The sequence below is a fragment of the Mytilus trossulus genome, chromosome 11 (assembly GCF_036588685.1).
Source record: "Mytilus trossulus isolate FHL-02 chromosome 11, PNRI_Mtr1.1.1.hap1, whole genome shotgun sequence".
Taxonomy (NCBI): Eukaryota; Metazoa; Mollusca; class Bivalvia; order Mytilida; family Mytilidae; genus Mytilus; species Mytilus trossulus.
The window spans coordinates 50,441,947-50,462,290 of record NC_086383.1 but is presented as its reverse complement, the minus strand read 5'-3'; the positions used below and the strand labels follow the sequence as shown (position 1 = coordinate 50,462,290).

Sequence of the window (20,344 nt, the reverse complement as noted above, 5' to 3'; positions counted from 1 at the left end):
TGTGGTGTTATCATGTTAGCTATATTTTTGACATTGCCATATAATCAGGAAGTTTTGCTAACCATAAACCCGGTTCAATTGTTTTTCAGAATGTCCTGTTCCCTAGTTAGGAATATGACAGTTGTTAACTAATAATACGTTTCTATGTCCGTTTTTTTTTGCAGTTCAGTATTTCTGATGTTCCATTGTTTTTCTCGGTTTCAGTTTGTAACCGAGATTTGCTTTCTCTCAATCGATTCGTGACTTTTATACAGCGGAATTCCACTGTTGCCTTTGTATATGGCAGCTTGACAAACAGCATTAAGCATAAACTATACAATCATTTCCACCTTAATATGTTTTTATGACGAAAAGTCCATTGCCGAGTCTCTAAACATTGGACAGACACATCAGAACATGCCAGGATACAAAATGTGAATCTGTCCAGAGGATCTATTTTCGTTTTAAGTCTATTCTTGATTTTTTGTTATTTTCCCCCTTGAATTTTCATTATATTGAGCGTTTTTAAATTGTGGTTTAGAACATGAATTATATATATGATGTGCATTTGCATCTATTGTTTAATTGTTAACTTGTCATTCATTTTATAAATGTGTCTTGTATTCATTTGACTTTGATTAATTTCATTCTTATCTGCTTAATAAATAACCAAATATAACTTATTTACGGATTTAACAAAGTAAATCAACTATAACCTTGGATTTCCGTGTAGCTCATTTAAAAAAAAAAAGTTTTGTGTATCTTTCTGAAATATTTTTCCGTCACTATACTAGCTTATAATGAAATGATATTGGTGTTTTTAATATTTTTCTCAAGTATAAACGTTTAGCAAATAACAATCGCGTGATATCAAACATTTCCCTTTCAAATAAGACATTATTTTTATGTTCAAACAGATTTATATTTAATGGTAAGGGTATGAAATACAAACAGTAAAACTGACAACAAATATTAGTGTAAAAGAATCATCAGTGATGCTCGAATAAATGTTTTTTTATGAAGGCCAAATAAAGTATGAAGGTGAAAAGCATTTAGGACGTAGTGTATCATTAAAAAATAATTCAATGAAGTCGTAGACCTACCGAATTAGACTATTTACCGGATTTGTTATCACATAAGCAACACGACGGGTGCCACATATGGAGCAGGATCTGCTTACCCTTCCGGAGCACCTGATATCACCCCTAGTTTTTGGTGGGGTTCGTGTTGTTTATTCTTTAGTTTGCTATGTTGTGTCATGTGTACTATTGTTTTTCTGTTAGTCTTTTTCATTTTTGGCCATGGCGTTGTCAGTGTATTTTAGATTTATGAGATTGACTTTGAGTTTGATATCTTTCGTCCCTCTTTTGTTTGCATTGAACCATGGGTTGGGTATTCCTATTCGATTATTTTACCCTGAGTTTCAGTGAAAAATCGCGAAAAAATAAGTTGAAATGAACTGATTTGTTTATTTTGCTTTAGAATAGAGATAACTATATTGTATCGGTACCGTGGCTTATGTAAACAGTGGGTTTTGCATATCTTGTAGTATAATTCAGTTGGGCCTTACGTCGAACAAATCCCTTGAGTTTCTGGCAATAAACAATGTCAGCTTCATGCTTTAAATGCCAAGCTTGGTAAACAAAGCCTATTACAATTTGTTGAATATTACCCGAGCTTTACAATGTAATCTATTGATATATTGATAAAACAACTAACTTTGAACTTACCAAATTTTCAGGAATATCTAGCGCCATTGAGTTGTGTGGAATATTAACCATGGCAACGTTGTTTAAATTTGATAACAAAGATACATCATTAAGAGGTTGATGGTCAATATGAAACAAAAGCCAACGTGAATTGTAGTGCATAGCTGTTTCTCTGAAACGCTTATCGTCAAATGTGTTTGCCTGAAATAAAAAAAGACATAAAAGAAAAGTTTGATACAATAAATATTGAGATTATGACAGCAGTACTGTACCGATCGATGTTCAAATCTTTTAAATCGATGTACAGTGAAACCTGTTTAAACCGAACCTCTTCGAGACTTAAGATTTCGTTCGGTTTTGGCCGAAGCTCGGTTTTATCATGTTCACAATGCACAAAATTTCATAGGACAGTGCTTAAGAACATGTTTGGTTTATAAAGGTTTTCGGTATATGCAGGATTCGGTTTATTCAGGTTTCACTGTAGTTGAGACAAATTAAGATTATAAACAATTACAAGACGAGGGATTCGCATGACCACCAAAAAAGAAGCTAGACCGGGTTGGTAAACTGGGTATTACAGCCTCTCTTGTTGTTACCTTTCCGTTTGTCATTAAACGTAGAACAAACTACAATTATTAACACATTGTATGATAACACCAAAATTGCGGTAGTTTTTGGTATTGCAAAACATTGTGGATATCTATTAATCGATTAATTACCTTTTATCGCTTTATGTAAAGAAAGCTTTCACAATAAGAACTACATACTTTACCATTCTCAATTTAATTTCACGAAAAATTGCGAATTGTTTGCCAAATGAAAACTACAACTATTCGGTTTATAATTATATCTTTTATTTTTCGAAACTCCTTTGAGTTATAGCCGCTGAAATCTTTTAGGCTTTTATTAATTTGATTCAGTATTTTTGTGTGTTTTTGGTATCGTACATGTGGTAATATCAAATGCATATGACCTGCAATACAAAAATAGGTACCAGATCATTAAACCACATAACAAACCTTCATTCCGTATCTGTGATCACTCACACTTTTTTTTACATTATATTTATCATGTACATATTTTCAGAGTAGCTAAAATATGAATTACCTCCAACATAAGTCGTTTCAGCATTTTCCCTCCGCCTACCACTATGATAAAAAGTTCTGAGGCAGAAATATTATACACATGAAACAGAAGGTCGTAAATATCTTCGTTGCTAGAACCATTATCAATTTTGTACATGCTGAGGAAGACACCATCTAGCTGTAACTGCTCTGTTAAACCACTAACTTCAAATTCTAAATATATAAAGTAAAATCACAAAAACAGTGAAATCCGCGGAAAATTTAAAAGGAAAGTCCCTAATCATATTGCAAAATCAAATCTCAAATACATCAAACAAATGGATAACTACTGTCTTGTTCCTAACTTGGTACAATCATTTTCTGATGTAGAAAATTGTGAATTAAACCTGGTATATTATAGATGGCTCAACCTCTCACTTGTATTACAGTCGCATATAATCCCATTATAACAACGAGTGTGAACAAAACAAACAGCCATAAGAGGTATGAATATCAAAAATAGGGGTACAGCAGTCAACATTGTGTTATTATCTCCATTGATAACAGTAAAAAGTAAAATCACAAAAATACTGAACTCAGAGGAAAATCAATTTGGAAAGTCCATAATCACATGGCAAAATCAAAAAACAAAACGCATCAAAAACGAATGGACAAGAACTGTCATATTCCTGACTTGGTACAGGCATTTTCAAATGTAGAAAATGGTGAATTAAACCTGGTTCTATAGCGCTAACCCTCTCACTTTAATAACAGTCTCATCAAATTCCGTTACATTTTCATCGTTCGAAATATAGAAGTATGCATATTCAACTTTATAATTACCCAAGATGTATTATTACAAAATTCCTACTAAACCTAAAATTGAATACACCAACATATTAAAATAACATTTAATTATAGGTATTTTCTGGATTAATTTCGTCGGAAACGCTAATATTCGTTTTGTATAGATACAAATTACGAAAAGGAACCTTTGAATGTTCAATATAAAATATCGTATAATTGCATGGATATTTTTATATATTCATGTATTTGGTTTTCATGTTATATTTGTTATTCTCGTGGTGTTTTGTCTGATGCTTGGTCCGTTTTGTAGTTGTGTCGTTGTTCTCCTCTTATATTTAATGCGTTTCCCTCGGTTTTAGTTCGTTACCCCGATTTTGTTTTTTGTCCATGGATTTATGAGTTTTGAACAGCGGTATACTACTGTTGTCTTTATTTAAGAACTCAGTTAAACGAAAAATGTCTTTAAAAAAATGTAGTTCGTAGACATATTTTTATCCATTCAGGTAAAGCTTTCTGTTTTTAAAGTCAATTATCACCATTATCAACGTGTTTTATTCTGACATTCAGTGGGAAAATATCAATGAGCTCGAACAAACATATGAATTGGTGGACTTATAAATATGGATTTTTTTTTAAACTAAGGCTTTTCTACGTCAGGCATAGATTACCTTAGCTGTATTTGGCAACACTTTTAGGATTTTTGGTCCTGAATGCTCTTCAACTTCGTACTTTATTAAGTCTGATTAACTTTTTTGGATTCGAGCGTCACTGATGAGTCTTTTGTAAACGAAACGCGCGTCTGGCGTATATACAAAATTTAGTCCTGGTATCTATGATGAGTTAATCTATAACACTTACAAACCTACCTGAATCATCTTCATAGACAAGAACAGCGTTGGTCCATTTAAGTTCCTTTAATATTTCCATCAACATTTTTGAGTAGCTAGTGTCATAACTATTTAATCTCCTACTTTCCAGGTTGGAGAAAGATTTAGTTAAATCTGGAAAATCAAATCTGCTAGAACAATAGTCAGAATGGTTTTGACTTTCTGTACTGATAATTTGACCAATTCCAGACAAAGGTTGGATCCAATCAGGGGGTTTATACGTATTTGAAAGATTTCCTATCATATATACTGCTACGGCTCCTTCGTTGTAAAGACTGGATCCTGAAAGAAAAAGCGAGAGACTGTAATTCATTATAATTATGTTGTCTATATTTTTCATTTATTGTATTGTCCAATATAACACCATTGGTTTTCTCGTTTGAATTGTTATATACATATAGGAAGATGTGGTATGAGTGTCAATGAGACAACTCTCCATCCAAGTGCATGTATTTATGTCAGGGCCTTTTATTGCTGATTCCAATGTATACGGTATGGGTTTTCCTAATTATTGAAGGCTGAACTATGGCCCATAGTATTTTTTTTATTTGATTCAAAAAGTTTGAAGGAAGTTCAACGAACGCAACCAGCTGAAATGAACTCATGCCGTCATACAATCAAAACTTAGGTACATGCATGTATATGGACCTTATAAACGATTTTAAACAGTGAAGTCATAATCAGTAAGGTATACGATTCATAGATAGGAGTATACTTAAAACTTTACAATAGTTTTATTACCTGTTCTTACAATATTGAACGATGTCCAGTCTTTCATTGGTTGCCATAAAATGTTTGCTGTGCAATTACGTGAACAATCTATCACTACTGAAGGCGGAAGGACTCCGCATATTGCAGCCTCATCAATAATTACACCTTATTAAATAAAGAAAGAAGGTTGTAGAGGTTACCGATAAACGTAAAAAGAATAATTCGCTTAATTAAGGGAGAAGACCTTGGTTTAGGGAGATAACTTTTTCAATCAGTTTTGCGTTTGTAAAAATCAAAGTGTCATCAATGTGTTTTAGGCATTTAAGTGAAACAGATTGAAAATAATCTATGTAACATAGATGCTTAGAATATATAATTTAAAATGGATAATACAAACGTACTTATGATTTAAAGAGTTATTCCCCTTAACGCAGGTCTATCTCCTTAACTTCATGCCGGATTTTCTTTCAACAGCAACACCAAACTTTCACATTGCAAAGCAAGCTTTATGACAAAAAATGATCTTAACAGAATAACCCAGCTGCTCTGAGGTCAAGTAAGCCTGACGTAGTTTGAATCTCAGTTCTAACAATAGTTACTAAATTCATCAACGGGAAATTAATAGTAAATAGATATTGCAAGTATGTTATACATCATCGTCATTAACAAATCAACTACTTTTAAGCTGAAGATGTGTTCCGGCCGGGTCTAGCAGTCCCCCAGCAGCATTATTTAACCTAGTAGCAGGCAATTTGATGAGCATGTTGTGAATTTCGTGTGCCCATATGGCTTTTCTGAAATTATCACCCTGCAATTCCACAACTACAACTGTATGTGCGATGGTAAAGTCAAATAAACAATATTTACAAAGCCGCAGTGGCGGATTCAGAGGGGGCGTAGAGGGCGTACCCTTTGCTCGGACTTTTTTTTTTTTTTTTGTAAAATGATTAATCAGACTAGAATTCGTGAACTTTGCCATTTCCCGAGTATTTAATTTGTATACGACAATTCTTTTCTTATAAAGATATTTTTCGCTGGTATTTACTGACTGTCAAAGTTATGTGATTTGCTATGGTGGAGTTGATCAGTGCGTTGAAAAAACGTCACTCGGTCATTTTGAAATTCAAATTACATTAATACACATTGCTTAGGCTGAGGATGTCATGATAATCAGGAAACCTTCAAAGCGACACAGGATTGAGCAAGAACGTACTGACTTCTGTTTCACTATTCCACCAAAAAGAAAGTAAAAGTAAATACTCTAGACTATTATACTCTCATGAAAAAAAAGTTCCACAATATTATTTACCTACGAAAACATGTTTAACCCCAAACACCCCAGCCTTTTTGAAATAACATAGCTGAATAATGATCCCCAGTCAGTATTAGCTCTAGAAAGATTTCAAGTCTCAGGTACGAAGCATTTGATTTGAGGAGGCAGTCTGAGATATTTGAGAGAAAAAAAATTGACTCTGATTCTTGCCTTAAACAAAAACTCTGGCCGTATCTGGATTGAAAACAATAGTCTTGTCCACTTTTTTGCTACTTAAAACAAACATTTCAAACAAAACTATTTAGCATTAAAAGAACATGATGAATAAAAACGGGCGTATTTTTTTGTTGCCGGGGTTTGCATGTCTGACCGGAATGTCTGTTTCGCCGGACTTATATATATTGAATACTTTTCTTCAAGACCAGACTGTAACCTGCCTGGCAGGTGTGACCTTTATGTCTCCATTTGTCGACCGTCATTCATAACTTCGTTGTCATTTCAGACACTTTCGTAGTCTTTGGTGGATTTGGAACCCCTCACTTCGGTTCCCTTAGTTATGTTGGGTGAAACATAATTAATCAGACATTTTGATAAAAACTGCTTGTTTGTCTTTTTTAACTTGTGTCGGTCGTATTGTAAATTTCATCGAATTTCCATGTCTATTTTTTACTGACAAGTCCTACATCAAATATATCAGTACATAGCTTTAGATCAATAAGTATCATTTTATGATAGACAATTTTAAAATAGGGAGAATACAGCATAAACAATGTCCAACCCTTACACTTAACAGCAACTATAAAATATACATGCCCTACGCCAGGAACCGTTTAAATAGTGTATATTACACTTATTTTTATGTTTTTTAGCCCAAAAAAGGTCCCAAAATTTTTAAATTTAAAATCTTCGCCCCCCCTTTCCAAAATCCTGGATCCGCCCCTGAAGCCCGTACACAAAGAAATCACAACTAACACAGTACTAATGTTAAAGTATAGGCGGATCTAGGGGGGAGTCCTTCCCCTTTTCGTGGGAAATATTTGATTGATTATATATGGAACCACTGAAGCTTGAATGGAGCGGGCTCTTCCGTAGGTCAGTCAGCGGGCCCTTTTATGAAAAGTTCTGGATCCCCCACTGTACAGTACAGTGTAACAGTAGTAAAAATATAAAAAAAAAAATACCAGCTTTGATTTCCCTAAAGACCTTTGAACAGTAAACGATTCTTTTTATTTGTAGAATTTGTTTACGCCCCAAACCATGGTAAATAAAATAAACTAAACAGTATGGTTAATACAAACTCTATTCAAAACAAAAATAGCAGACACAAAATAATATCAGCACTATTCTACATACAATATCTCAATTAGTATAATAGCAAAAGAAAATAATATGTTACTGTGAGCAATTAATTCCATTTCTTTTTTTGTCTTCTTTGTAGCCTATTTCATTTTTAGATACAATACTTTTAACTCGGACTTGTATTTAATCCATAATATTTGGATAATCGTAAGATTCTTGGTTTAAATTATTATAGAACCTTTAATCGTTGAATCAAGGTATAATGTACTGGCAATTTCTGTATTGATCCTTGTACAGATTCTAGATCAACTCATTGATCCGACCTCGACTCTCGACCTGGACTCGCCGAAGCTCAATGACACTATATCTAACCCTGAAGGCCAACACAGAATCTGTCAATTAATAAACTGATGAAAATGATAAAATATTATTTTATTTATGTCTGTTAAATTAAAAATAATCCATGTTAATACATCAGCATTCATTTGGACAAAATAATTAATCCATTCTGTGATTTTGTCAAATTTATAACAAAAAATAAATGTTAAAATAACAGAAATAATAGAGAACGAGTTATATACCGGGTTAGTTTTACTACCCTGAAGGAGGTCTCTGAAATTCGGAAAAGAACACAAATTATCTTATATGTGATTGTAAAATTGGTACATCACATTGGTCCAGGGAATTGGCAAATTATAGGACCAATTCAGTTATTCGGGGATCTTACAACATGTTAAAAAAACTACGTAAATAATTAAGTCCTACTGTTATCAAAATATTCTAATTATCGAGTAAATTAGAGAAAATGTGCAGTAAAACTGAATAGAAGGGTTTGGGCCGTGGAAGGTAATTCGACAAATGTACTTCGGGCGCACCAAAAGCATAAAGAGTAATATTTATTAAACAGAAATTCCATTAAGAAATATTTTTACTTTTCGATTGTTTAATTTCTTTTTAAAGGTATTCCTTTATCGGTCTTTTCCCCCATGCTTGAAACTATTCAATACCACAGTGTTGTAAAAATGAAAAATACGCAGAGACGTAAATAAGCTATGTCACCAAACAAAACCTCTAAAGAATATTGAAACAATCTAATGTATGTCAACTTCGCGTCAGGGATTTGGAGTCTTTGTATATGAAATGTACAGTAGAAGGATTAAAATTGTTTCAGTGTGTCAACGATCATATCAATTAGCGAATATTTGTATGTTAAATATTGATGAATATTTGAATTTGATATTCAGATATCGTGGAATATACAAACTTATTGGACCGATTACAGATCGAAAGACATGGAATTTGGGAATTGTACGTATTTTAAGGATTCATAATAGGTTGGGTACAACAGCACGGGAAACTAAACGAAAAAAACATATGGTGAACATTAAAAAGAAAAGGACTTAAACAGAACAGTCAAAATTGTCTAAGTTTTACGGCAGATGAATGGAGTTGCAATGTTGCCTTAAAGTGATAACGAAATTTTATTCCCCTTAAAATCGTCATGTTTGAACTAGTTCAGTTTAAAAAAAAAAGATGTGCACATTGACACTTGCGAAAAGCTGTGAAATTTAAAAAAAATGGGTTGAGAGCGTGTGTTATTTCAAGTATATATATAGGATACTGAATAGTTTTATATGAAATTGTTAACAAAAACCCCGATTTAATGCAAGCAAAGATCGCTAGCAAGTTGATGAATTAAATTTAGCAAAATACAGAAAATATTTCCGAAATCACTATTTTTTCTCCTATCTTTTTTGAATAGATAAAATGTAAGAAGTATTGTTTTCAAAAGAAGACTATTTGAAAAATCAAATCAAGAAAAATAAACCTTCTTGAAAAATTTCATTAAAGTCGACTTGAACGGAATCATTATCAAATATGTCAAGTAATTTTCTTAAAATCATACATTTACCACCTAAAATGATATATATAAAATATCAGAAATATCTCATTTACGATTAGATATTAGTTTTTTTATTGAGAATTTATTTAAAGGAGTTCGCTTCTAAGTTTTGAAATATGTATATGTTCGAACCACTAGTTTATATTGATAGGGTTTAACAAAGGAATTAAAAGAGGAAAACAAAATAATATATATATGGGTCAATGTGCTTGGTTTCGAGATCTCAGCCATTGAAGTATAAGTTCTCAAAAACTATTAAAAAATAATTAACATTTTATAAGACTTTTACAGATGGCTTATCATTATACATTCAAAAGATTTATAAAAGGAAAAAATAGGGGTCACATTTTTTTTCAGGCATTCAAATGGATAAAAACAGAGGATTCCGATAATCTGACAAAAAAATCCCAAAACATGACAAGTAAACTTCCTTAAACATGCCCACAAAAATCAAATTATTAAACATTTTCCAAAAATACATTTTATTTACCTTACCTATCTTGAGTCGAATTGATACCACAAAAGGCAACGATAGCATGCAAGTTATTAAATTCCCCAAAAGCATCCCAAAACGTTAGAATAGAATGCAGTCTGAGATATAAATGCTAGCAGGGAAAGAAATTAATCAATCTCAAGTCTTTTGGAAAATTATTGTCAATAATTATGAATTGTAATTAACCATGTGGCATATATATTATTAAATCGTATTTAAACAACATTTCATTAGCATTTATTGGGTGACATAATCATGATATAATACTGGTAGTCAAATTGGTCAATTATTCAAAGGAATCAATAGATGAAGCAGTACATATTTATTTAGAAAGAAAACAAATAAATAAAAAGTTTATTTGACGATCTTTACATTGAACTTAAATAAATAATTTGTAAAACGAAATGATGCACAGAACATATTAAGCATGTGGAGCAGGATCTGCTTACCCTTCCGGAGCACCTGAGATCACCCCTAGTTTTTGGTGGGGTTCTTGTTGTATATTCTTTAGTTTTCTATGTTGTGTCATGTGTACTATTGTTTTTCTGTTTTTCTGTTGGTCTTTTTTTCCATTTTTAGCCATGGCGTTGTCAGTTTGTTTTATATTTATGAGTTTGACTGTCCCTTTGGTATCTTTCGTCCCTCTTTTAACATTTATATACAAAATTATTCATTTAAAAAAAAAATGAAATCGAAAGGATTTTTATAATGCGGACCGCGACGAGGACACACAATCAAACTGGTATGTTAAAAGCAATTTACAAATCAGCGTTCGCTCGCCAGAGAAGCAAAGTACAAGCCGGAGACTATACACGTACACTATACGCAGGTCGCGTCATGTTACTGTGATTTTATTGAAGGACGTCCATAGCTGTTTCTATACACGTCATAAGGACACTGGTTCTTTGGATGACATTTGTTGATTTGTAAATAATAACAATGTGTCGCTTTTTCCACTTCGATATAAACAAAATGATTAAGTAAATCAGTATGTCGACATGAGTTGTCATTGCCGACACCGCTGCACCGACTACCTGAGTCGAAACAAAGATAAGAAATAATTGTATCTAGGAAAACATATCCCCCGCATAAGACACTTTATTTTACCGCCAAGTTAACAGATTCTAAATACCACATGATTCTCAATGAAACAACATACTACATTTTGAAATTGCAAATTCTGAAAATGAAGGACAGGATTCAAATTCTATTCATTTGAAAGATTTTGGTTTTTATAAAATTTCAGGAGATTTTTTATCTTCACCAATTTCAAATTCTTTATCAACGTATAATCAAATACATGTACCGTGTATACACCATATACGTACAAATGCATTTTTTCCTTTCCTACCCGATGGGGAATTTCTGAAACGGTCACTCAAGGCGAAAATTAATCACGAATTTGATGGGTTTGGACTTATAAAGATAGTAAGAAGCAACCGAGAAAAACAAACGAAAGTTACTTGTTTTGTGTAGTTAAATAGACTCGCATCCTTTATAAAAAAAGAGAAGATGTGGTATGGTTGCCAAGGAGACAACTCTTCACAAGAGACAAAAATGACACAGACATCAACAACTATAGGGTACCGTACAGCCTTTAACAATGAGCAAAGTCAATACCGCATAGGCAGCTATAGAAGACCCCGAAATGACAGTGTAAAACAATTCAAACGAAAAAACTAACGGCATTGTTAAGAATGACTGATCAATCATTAGAAATAAACTTTTCATTCGAACCAGTTGAAGATGATAATTGCATATAAAAAAAAGAAGATGTGATAAGATTGTCAATGAGTCTACTCTCTACAAGACACAAAATGACACTGACATTCTCAACTATTGGTCATCGTACGGCCTTCAACAATGAGGAAGACCCAGTTTGATTCTTCCCATTCGTGACTACTAGACTACTGGCTTTCGCAAATACCTACTTAAAGTGTTGGTACTTATATTTTTTAATGATGTCAAATGATGACACATGTACCTTACACACCCGCTACACTGTATGTAGGGCCATTCTCACATGTAAATGTTTGTAGCATTACAAAATGATCCAAAATGAAATACGTCAATTCACAAGTAAAAGTATAGTAACATATACAAATATTTAACAATTATTACAGATTTCAATATAACTATCTCTATTATGTAGATACATATAATAATCAACAAGTTTGTAGACGCTTTAAGAGCAAAATAACGTATTTCAATGTTAAGAAATTTAATTCAAAACTTCTTACCTATTTTGATTCGGTTTGACACAACAAGAGGCACACTAAGCACAAAGACGGTTATAAATTGTCTAATCATTCCAGAATTCTAGATATACATCTACATACTGAGATTTGTATGAACAAGAAATACGATGGACAGGAATCAATAAGCTGCCTTGAGGGAATATTGTTAACTATTGTAAATAATTATTAAATGATTGTTTAATTATTGACAAGTAATAATTGAAATAAAACTTGTATTATTAATGAACTATTATAATGAATATTAGTATAATTCGCATCTGTTGAATATTATACCCTGCAGTTTGAGGACCGTAAGCGAGACGGAACTGAACAGATTATCTTTTAGTTTGTACAAATGGGTGAAATAACCAAATCATCGATAGCACAGAAAGTATAAACAAATATGGCCATCTTTTGTAAATTAGCAAGCTAAAAACTTTTAGGCTGTTTGTATAGCAATATCAAATACGCGTTTTTAAGTACACGCATAACTACATTTAAAAGTACTTTATTTGTTTTAGAATAAGGTGTTTGTTTTGAATTTATTTTACATAGGTAGAGATAGATGCATGAATATTACTGCCCTACTATATACAAAATGTGCAACAACAATGAAACAATTTCAATTTATTCAGGACGAAACACTCGCGTGTTCAAAATTCGTATAAGCTTATATCAGTTTATGAGATCCGTCCTATTTGTAGAAGAAATTTTTTCAATCAATAGTATAATATTTGGCCTATTATTCACATTTTGATTTATAAAATGATATTCAATAATACTTTTCCATCTGTTTTTGAATAATAACTTAATTAATTTCTTGATTGATTCACGCGATTTGAACACAGATAAATTTCTATTGCCGTAAATTAATTGAGATTTTATTTCCCATAGGAATACAACACACTGAAAAAATTTTGAAGGTTGTTTTATTTGCCTGTAAGAACATCCAGTGATTATATTTACAAATCAGAATAACATTGTGAAAACAACAATCAACAACAACATGAACTAAAGTTGAAATCATCTCTTTGTAAATTTTGCGGACGCCATCACGAGTTTGTTGACCGTTTCATAGATGATATCGGATATGTTCCTTACGTCGTAACTACAATCCCTTTCCCTTTCAGGAATTTAATCTACCGAATAAGACTATTTACCGGGTTTGTAATAACATGAGCAACACGACGGGTGCCACATGTGGAGCAGGATCTGCTTACCCTTTGGAGCATCTGAGATCACCCCCAGTTTTTGGTTTGGCTCGTGTTGTTAAGTCTTTAGTTTTCTATGATGTGTCATGTGAACTATTATATGTCTGTGTTTTTTTCATTTTTAGCCATGGCGTGTCTGTTTATTTTTGATTTATGAGTTTGACTGTCCCTCTTGTATCTTTCGTCCCTCTTTTATTATGATGAAAACGTAAAATTAGAAATATAGAAATACAACTTTAGTTGCTCTTTATACCGATTTTGTTGCCTTGAAACATTAGCCCTGACTGCCATATGAGTAACACATAATCAGAAAAAAACCCCACATCCAGACAAGACGAAAAATCTTATAAATTTGGGTTTATTCCCGATTGTCCCACTTTTTTAAATTTTAGAGTTCTGATTGTCCCACATGAAAAGTTCTGATTGTCCCACATTATTTTTTTATGTGAAATGTTCTTAAATAAACAGATGACTTTGTGTTTATTTTGTTAAAATAACAAGAATTAATTATTAACTTTTATATAGTATTATTATTTTATATCCATGTTATTAAGTATAAGAAATGATTTTTTTTAATTTATGAAATTAATGCACTTTTCATTAAATAATATAATATGTCGTATCTAAAAACATATCTAAAATGTTACTTTTAATTATAAAACATATACAAATAACAACATTTACAATTTTTGTTTTGTTAATATTCTGCATAAATATCAATTTAATGCATACATTAAAATAAAAAAGAAAGAGTATAAATAAATTTAATATTTTTTTGTTAAAATTCTAAATTAGTATTAAAGTAACATCTCTACTGAACATTGACCTCCGGGATGAGTGGACCCAAACTACAGCTGCTGAAAGATTATTGCTTATCAACGATGGTACCTTCGATAAGATTCTTGTATTCGCCACTGACAGCAACCTACAACACCTGGCAAACAACGACAACAATACAATCTACGCTGATGGTACCTTCTACACATGTCCATCAATCTTTGAACAGCTGTATACTCTACATGCACTGATTGATGGAGAGATGTTCCCACTGGTTTTTGCACTTTTACCTGGAAAGTCAGAAGACATCTATACATGATTCTTCTCACTACTGAAGAATGCTTGCACCCAACGCCAGATTCAACTGAACCCAACGACATTCTTCATAGATTACGAATCTGCTGTACAGAATTCTGCCAGATCATCTTTTCCGGGAATTACTATCAAAGGCTGTTTTTTCCACTTTACACAATGTATTTGGCGTAAAGTGCAATCAACAGGGCTCGTCACAAACTACAAAGGGGAACCAGACATCCACCAACTGATACGCAGGGCGGCAGTTCTCCCACTCGTACCAACAGCAGAAGTAGAAGAAGTCTGGTTTCATGCACTAGAAGAGTTAGAAAACTCAGACTCAACTGCAAATACTACCCCTTTTACAGATTACGTCACTACTTACTGGGTTGAAGCAAACAGACAGCTGTGGAATCACTACCAAACAGAAGGACCAAGAACAACAAACCTCCTAGAAGGTTGGCACAGCGGCTTGAAGAAAATGATCCAAGTACCACACCCAAATATCTACACACTACTCAACTACCTCAAAGAAGAACAGGCATTTAACGAGATAACTCTTATCCAGTACCATGCCGGGGGAGTAAGACCTACAAAAAGAAGGAAATATACCCAACTCAACCAGCGCCTTCAACAACAGAAAGATCAACTACAGAATGGTGATATTACTGTATTTCAGTTTGCAGACACTGCCTCCTATTTGTTACATTTGGACTAGATTTGTTTAATGATATTTTGTGCTATGTATGATTAAGCTGTAATGGTATATTTATGTATTGTGTATGCTTTATTGTTGAACCTTCTACAATATGTGTGCTTTATATTATCAATTGTGTTCTAAAATGCTTGATTGAAACCCATTATCATACATAAATGAAGAAATGAGTAGTGCTTGATGTATTATATTTTATTAATTTACATTATATTCTATGTTTAGTGCTTTTTCATATTAATATGTGCAAAATAAAATATTTAATAATCATTTTATCTTCTCTTTTTCCATATTTTACAAGTTAAAATACCAAAAAATTATTAGTTACCTGTAATTACCTACTTCACACTGTAAAACAGATTAATTACAATCAAAACAATTTCCGATTGTCCCACAATTAAACTTCCCAATTGTCCCACAAACATCTTCCCGATTGTCCCACAAAAAATCACTACCTTTTTACCTGTAATTTCAAAAAGTGGGACAATCGGGAAGACACCATAAATTTGAAGGGACCGCATCCAGTAAGAAGATGTCCACCGAATACCATGTACATTCGTGAGATAATTAAAAGTTAAACCAACGGAGGAAATTATAGAAGGACATTATAGTGTGCAATGATTAGACATTTTAGGGGGGGGGGGGGGGTAAATGTAAATAATTGATTTAGTTTATATACCCACTTAAGGGCAATATGGTTTTTGGTTTCGTTCGTTCGTTCGTCCGTTCTTTCGATCGATCATCCGTTCATCCCTCTTCCCTGCTTCAGGTTTCAATTTTCAGTTAATGTTTTTGATGAAGTTGAAGATCAATTAACTTGAAACTTAGTACACATGTTCCCTATAATATTATCCTTCTAGTTTTAAGATACCACAGTCCAATAAACGGAGAAAATTACATTGCGAGTGGGCATCCATGAACTATGGACACAATCTTGTTATGATGTCATGATGTTTTTTCACATAGTTGTTCTGTCATTTGATAAAATCGTTCTATTGCTGAAAAGATGGATTACCATAGAGATCAGCTTTGCAGACCAATAGTTTAAAAAAGCACCTAATATTTAGAATTCATAGAAGATACCAAAGGGATACTCGAACTGAAAAGTCGAAAATAAACTACAAACTGACAATGCAATGGTAAGACGACGACGAAACACACCTAGTAGATGGACTTTGCGCATTGTTGAAGGCCGTACTGCGACCTATAGCTGCTGATTTCTATGTCGCTTGGCTCTTGTGAAAAATTGTCTCATCGGCAATTCCAGCACATCTTCTCTTTTATCTATATATAGCTATACAGTACATAAAACACAACATAAAAAACTAAAGATTAAGATACAAGAACCAACCAAAACCTGGGTATTATCGAGTGAATTTGAGCAGATCATGCGCTTCATGTGACATCCAGCGTGTTACCCCTATACCGATCTGTAGTTTTTTGAAATGTCATATTAAGAGAACATGTTTTATGACACAACACAGTAAATTATGTGGTATAGACGTTCATTGAGAACATTTAAAAACTTTAATTACCGTGGCATCACAATTGATATTGTAAATATTCAGCATAAAATGGCTATTTTCTTTACTCTTTTGATTCGGTCTAAAGAAACAAGGGGGCACACCAAAATGCAGAAAACTGTTAAATTTTGTTGCTTGAAGCCAGATGCCATGTTATTATTATGGAAATCCGAAAACGAATAGTAAAATAAGGAATCGATATTATGCCAAAAGGCAATAGAGAATCTAGTGAAGTTAAGTATTTGTTAAATATTTAAATTTTAAATCATTATTCGAGTTCAAGCATGAAGTATTAGTGTTTAGTACTTAAACTTCATTTTATCAATTATTTAATATCTTTATTGAAAAGCACTTTACGCCCATATGGGCCAATGGCTTAAAACATTATACATAATATACAGTTTACATAAAACAATGCAAATAAACAATGGAGACACTTTGAACTATAATTCAATTCTACATGGTCTTATTGAAGACGAAAACTTGTTTCGGCATCATATATGAATAAGCGAGACTTAAAGAAAATCTTTCTTTCACCACTAGCTTTGAAATTAAACAGTTCTGTTTCTAGATAGACGGATTAAGACCCTTTTTATGCTACTTGAATGAGACTTAAAATCAGTAACTAATCAAGTAAAACAATTATAATATTAGACCATACAATTTTTCAGCATTGTCTTATAAAGGTTTATTTTTCAGATCAAACAAAAATCACAGACAAAAACAAAAATATACCACAGAAGACGGAAAATATTTGGTTTTATGATACATTAGAGGAAAAGTGAAATAACACATCTAACAGGATCACGATTAAAGATCTCAAAATGCTCATACAATCTTTTTTCTTTAATTAATTTGCTAAACATTCTTATTAATTTAGATTTTATCACTAAATCTGGTGATGGCATTGGATTAAACTCAATTCCCTAATTGATATTTTGAAGAAAACAATTAAATGCAATTATTTCTCTGCATGGAAGTTCTTTAAAAGATAGACTTGGGGATTGCACAATATACCGTTCACGTATTCTTTAAAGGAGATTTAGCTGTCAAATCCATGTTCACCGATTTGACCTAAATTCTCAAACCGGGGTTATTGATTTACAGTATACTAAAAAATGTATATCCAAATTATAAATAGTCTAAATACTAACGATTCATGGACTTGATAATATGTTTTAGCATTTGGTGTGCATTTAAGTCTAAACGCTTTCTAATATACAATCGAGGTGACCTTCGAAGACAGTCTCCATTTTGTTTTTTAAATGAAATTCTGACAAAATACCTAAAGGCTATGAACATTTCTGCTATGATAATTTTTAAAGTTTCATATATAGTACTAGTACATTCATGTATATGAGAACAGATACTTGTACGAGTTGATATCACGCATGCATTTGTTCTACATCGTCGACATTATGTTTCTTGTCAAATGCGACATTAATAAAAACGTTTTGTGAACAGACAATAACCTGGTAGGTCATCAACTATTCTAGCACATAAGACAATACTAAAACATATATTGGTAAGTACCACCTTTCAAAAGGCAACTCGCATGAAAAAAACACAGCGCATTGTTTGCAAAATCTAATGAATTTAGGGTTAAACCTTTTGAAATCCTATGATAAGATGTTGTCGATGATTAACCATAAATCAAGGCAATGATATACACATTGAATTTATTTCCAATCATGTATCTTCACAAAAAACGAAGTGATAATTTTATAAATGTACACAAACTATTTTTCAACTGAAATAAGATTGAGAATGGAAACGGGGAATGTGTTATAGAGACAACAACCCCACCAAAACAATCCCCCCAAAAATCAAACAGAATGGAAAGGATTCTTCGATTTGAAGAAGCCATGGTTATGAGATTAACGAAATAACACAGAAACTTTGCAAACTGTATGTTAAACTATATCTGTCTATTACTTTTTTTGTGCCGTTGGAATGCCGTCTATTTGAAATTTTAATCTGTATTTGTTCAAGATTCAAATGATACCAAATACAAATATCTAAAGATACAAGAATCATAGTAAAATTCAAATACATTTGTACTTTGTTTAATTTAGCTCTGTTTCATAACAGATAACTCCAAGTATATGTAAACAGCCTGATATTCAGTTGAAATTAAACAAAAGAAATCGAACTTTGTATTAGAGAAGGTATAAATGGTCAATATGGTGTATGTGAATTGCTTACATCTGTTTATATAGACTTGTATTATTTTTATATTAGTTTCTTGTGTACAATTTGGAAATTAGTATGGCGTTCATTATCACTGAACTAGTATATATTTGTTTAGGGGCCAGCTGAAGGACGCTTCCGGGTGCGGGAATTTCTCGCTACATTGAAGACCTGTTGGTGACCTTCTGCTGTTGTTTTTTATTTGGTCGGGTTGTTGTCTCTTTGACACATTCCCCATTTCCATTCTCAATTTTATTTAAAAGTAGATACTTAACAATTCACAGTACTATGAAGTAAAGTACAAAATGTATATGGGTATTCATGAGGCAAAATATTGTTTTAATGGGTCAAAAAATAAAATCACCAAAATACTGAACTCTGAGTATAATTCAAAAAGGAAAGTCTCTAATCAAATGCCAATTTCAAAAGCTCAAACACATCAAACGAATGGATTATAACAACTGTCCTACTCCTGTACAGTCAATTTCCTGTGTAGAAATGGTGAATAAAATCTGGTTTTAAAGCTAGCTAAACGTTGCACTTGAATGACATTCGCCTCAAATTTCATATTGAATATGATGTGTGAACAAAACAAACCTATATAATAGGTAAAAAGGTTAAAATAAGGGTACAGCGATCAAAATTGTATTTTAATCTGAATTACTTGAAAAAAAATGTAACAAAGACGTACAACATGGCAGATCCACTATGTATATTAGCAAAAATAAAGACAAGAATTCACAAATTTACCATAGTAAAAAGCTCAAAGACGGGATATATAAATACATAGCCACGTTGTATATGTATCAAAGAAACATACACAAGCATATTGACAAAGCACATACGTGAAAAGGAAAAACAAGCATACAAAAATGTTTTACAATAGCACAATAACTTGATGTATAAGTACAGAAGCAACAGAGTAGATGTATTTTAGGAGCAAAATACTTCGTGATTGTAATTGGGTTTTTTTAATTGCATTTTATTTCATTTAAGTTTCCTTTATTTTTCAATTCAAAATTAGTCTTGACAATTATTTTAATAAAAAAAAGAAGCATGTGACACAAAACACGCTCACTAACACTACTTTGATCTTTTACTAAAAACCCTTGACGACAGACTTTACAATTGTATCATTGAAATGCACATCTTCTTCGTTTGTATTATCTTGGGTTATTTGTGACTGAAACCTCTGACAGTATTTGGTCTAACCTTATGTGAAATTTTAATTAGAATATGTTTTTATGTTTTCTGAAGGCCGTACGGTGACCTATA

The 20,344-nt window shown here is 32.4% G+C and overlaps 2 protein-coding genes across 5 annotated transcripts in view; one reads left to right on the top strand and one right to left on the bottom strand.

Annotated features, from left to right (window-relative positions):
• The window catches only part of LOC134690452 (probable glutamate receptor), a 28,973-nt gene extending 16,420 nt beyond the window's left edge, over positions 1-12,553 (bottom strand). For 2 of the 4 annotated variants that reach the window (XM_063550420.1, XM_063550423.1), the window contains exons 1-5: positions 12,366-12,553; positions 5,188-5,322; positions 4,426-4,728; positions 2,796-2,986; positions 1,710-1,889 (exon numbers count right to left, since the gene is read on the bottom strand). In XM_063550420.1, the coding sequence (XP_063406490.1) occupies positions 1,710-1,889; positions 2,796-2,986; positions 4,426-4,728; positions 5,188-5,322; positions 12,366-12,435 (879 nt within the window). In that variant the 5' untranslated portion in view covers positions 12,436-12,553. Of the gene's footprint in view, positions 1-1,709; positions 1,890-2,795; positions 2,987-4,425; positions 4,729-5,187; positions 5,323-10,127; positions 10,229-12,365 lie in introns of those variants that run through there. The other 2 variants (XM_063550421.1, XM_063550424.1) reach the window with 2 other exon arrangements.
• A 2,116-nt stretch (positions 12,554-14,669) lies between these two features.
• LOC134690129 (uncharacterized) lies at positions 14,670-15,506 on the top strand (the record flags this gene model as incomplete). Its single annotated transcript, XM_063550103.1, has 1 exon — positions 14,670-15,506. A coding segment is annotated over one exon (693 nt), but the record flags the coding sequence as incomplete, so codon positions are not given.
• Between the last annotated feature and the right edge of the window lie 4,838 nt (positions 15,507-20,344).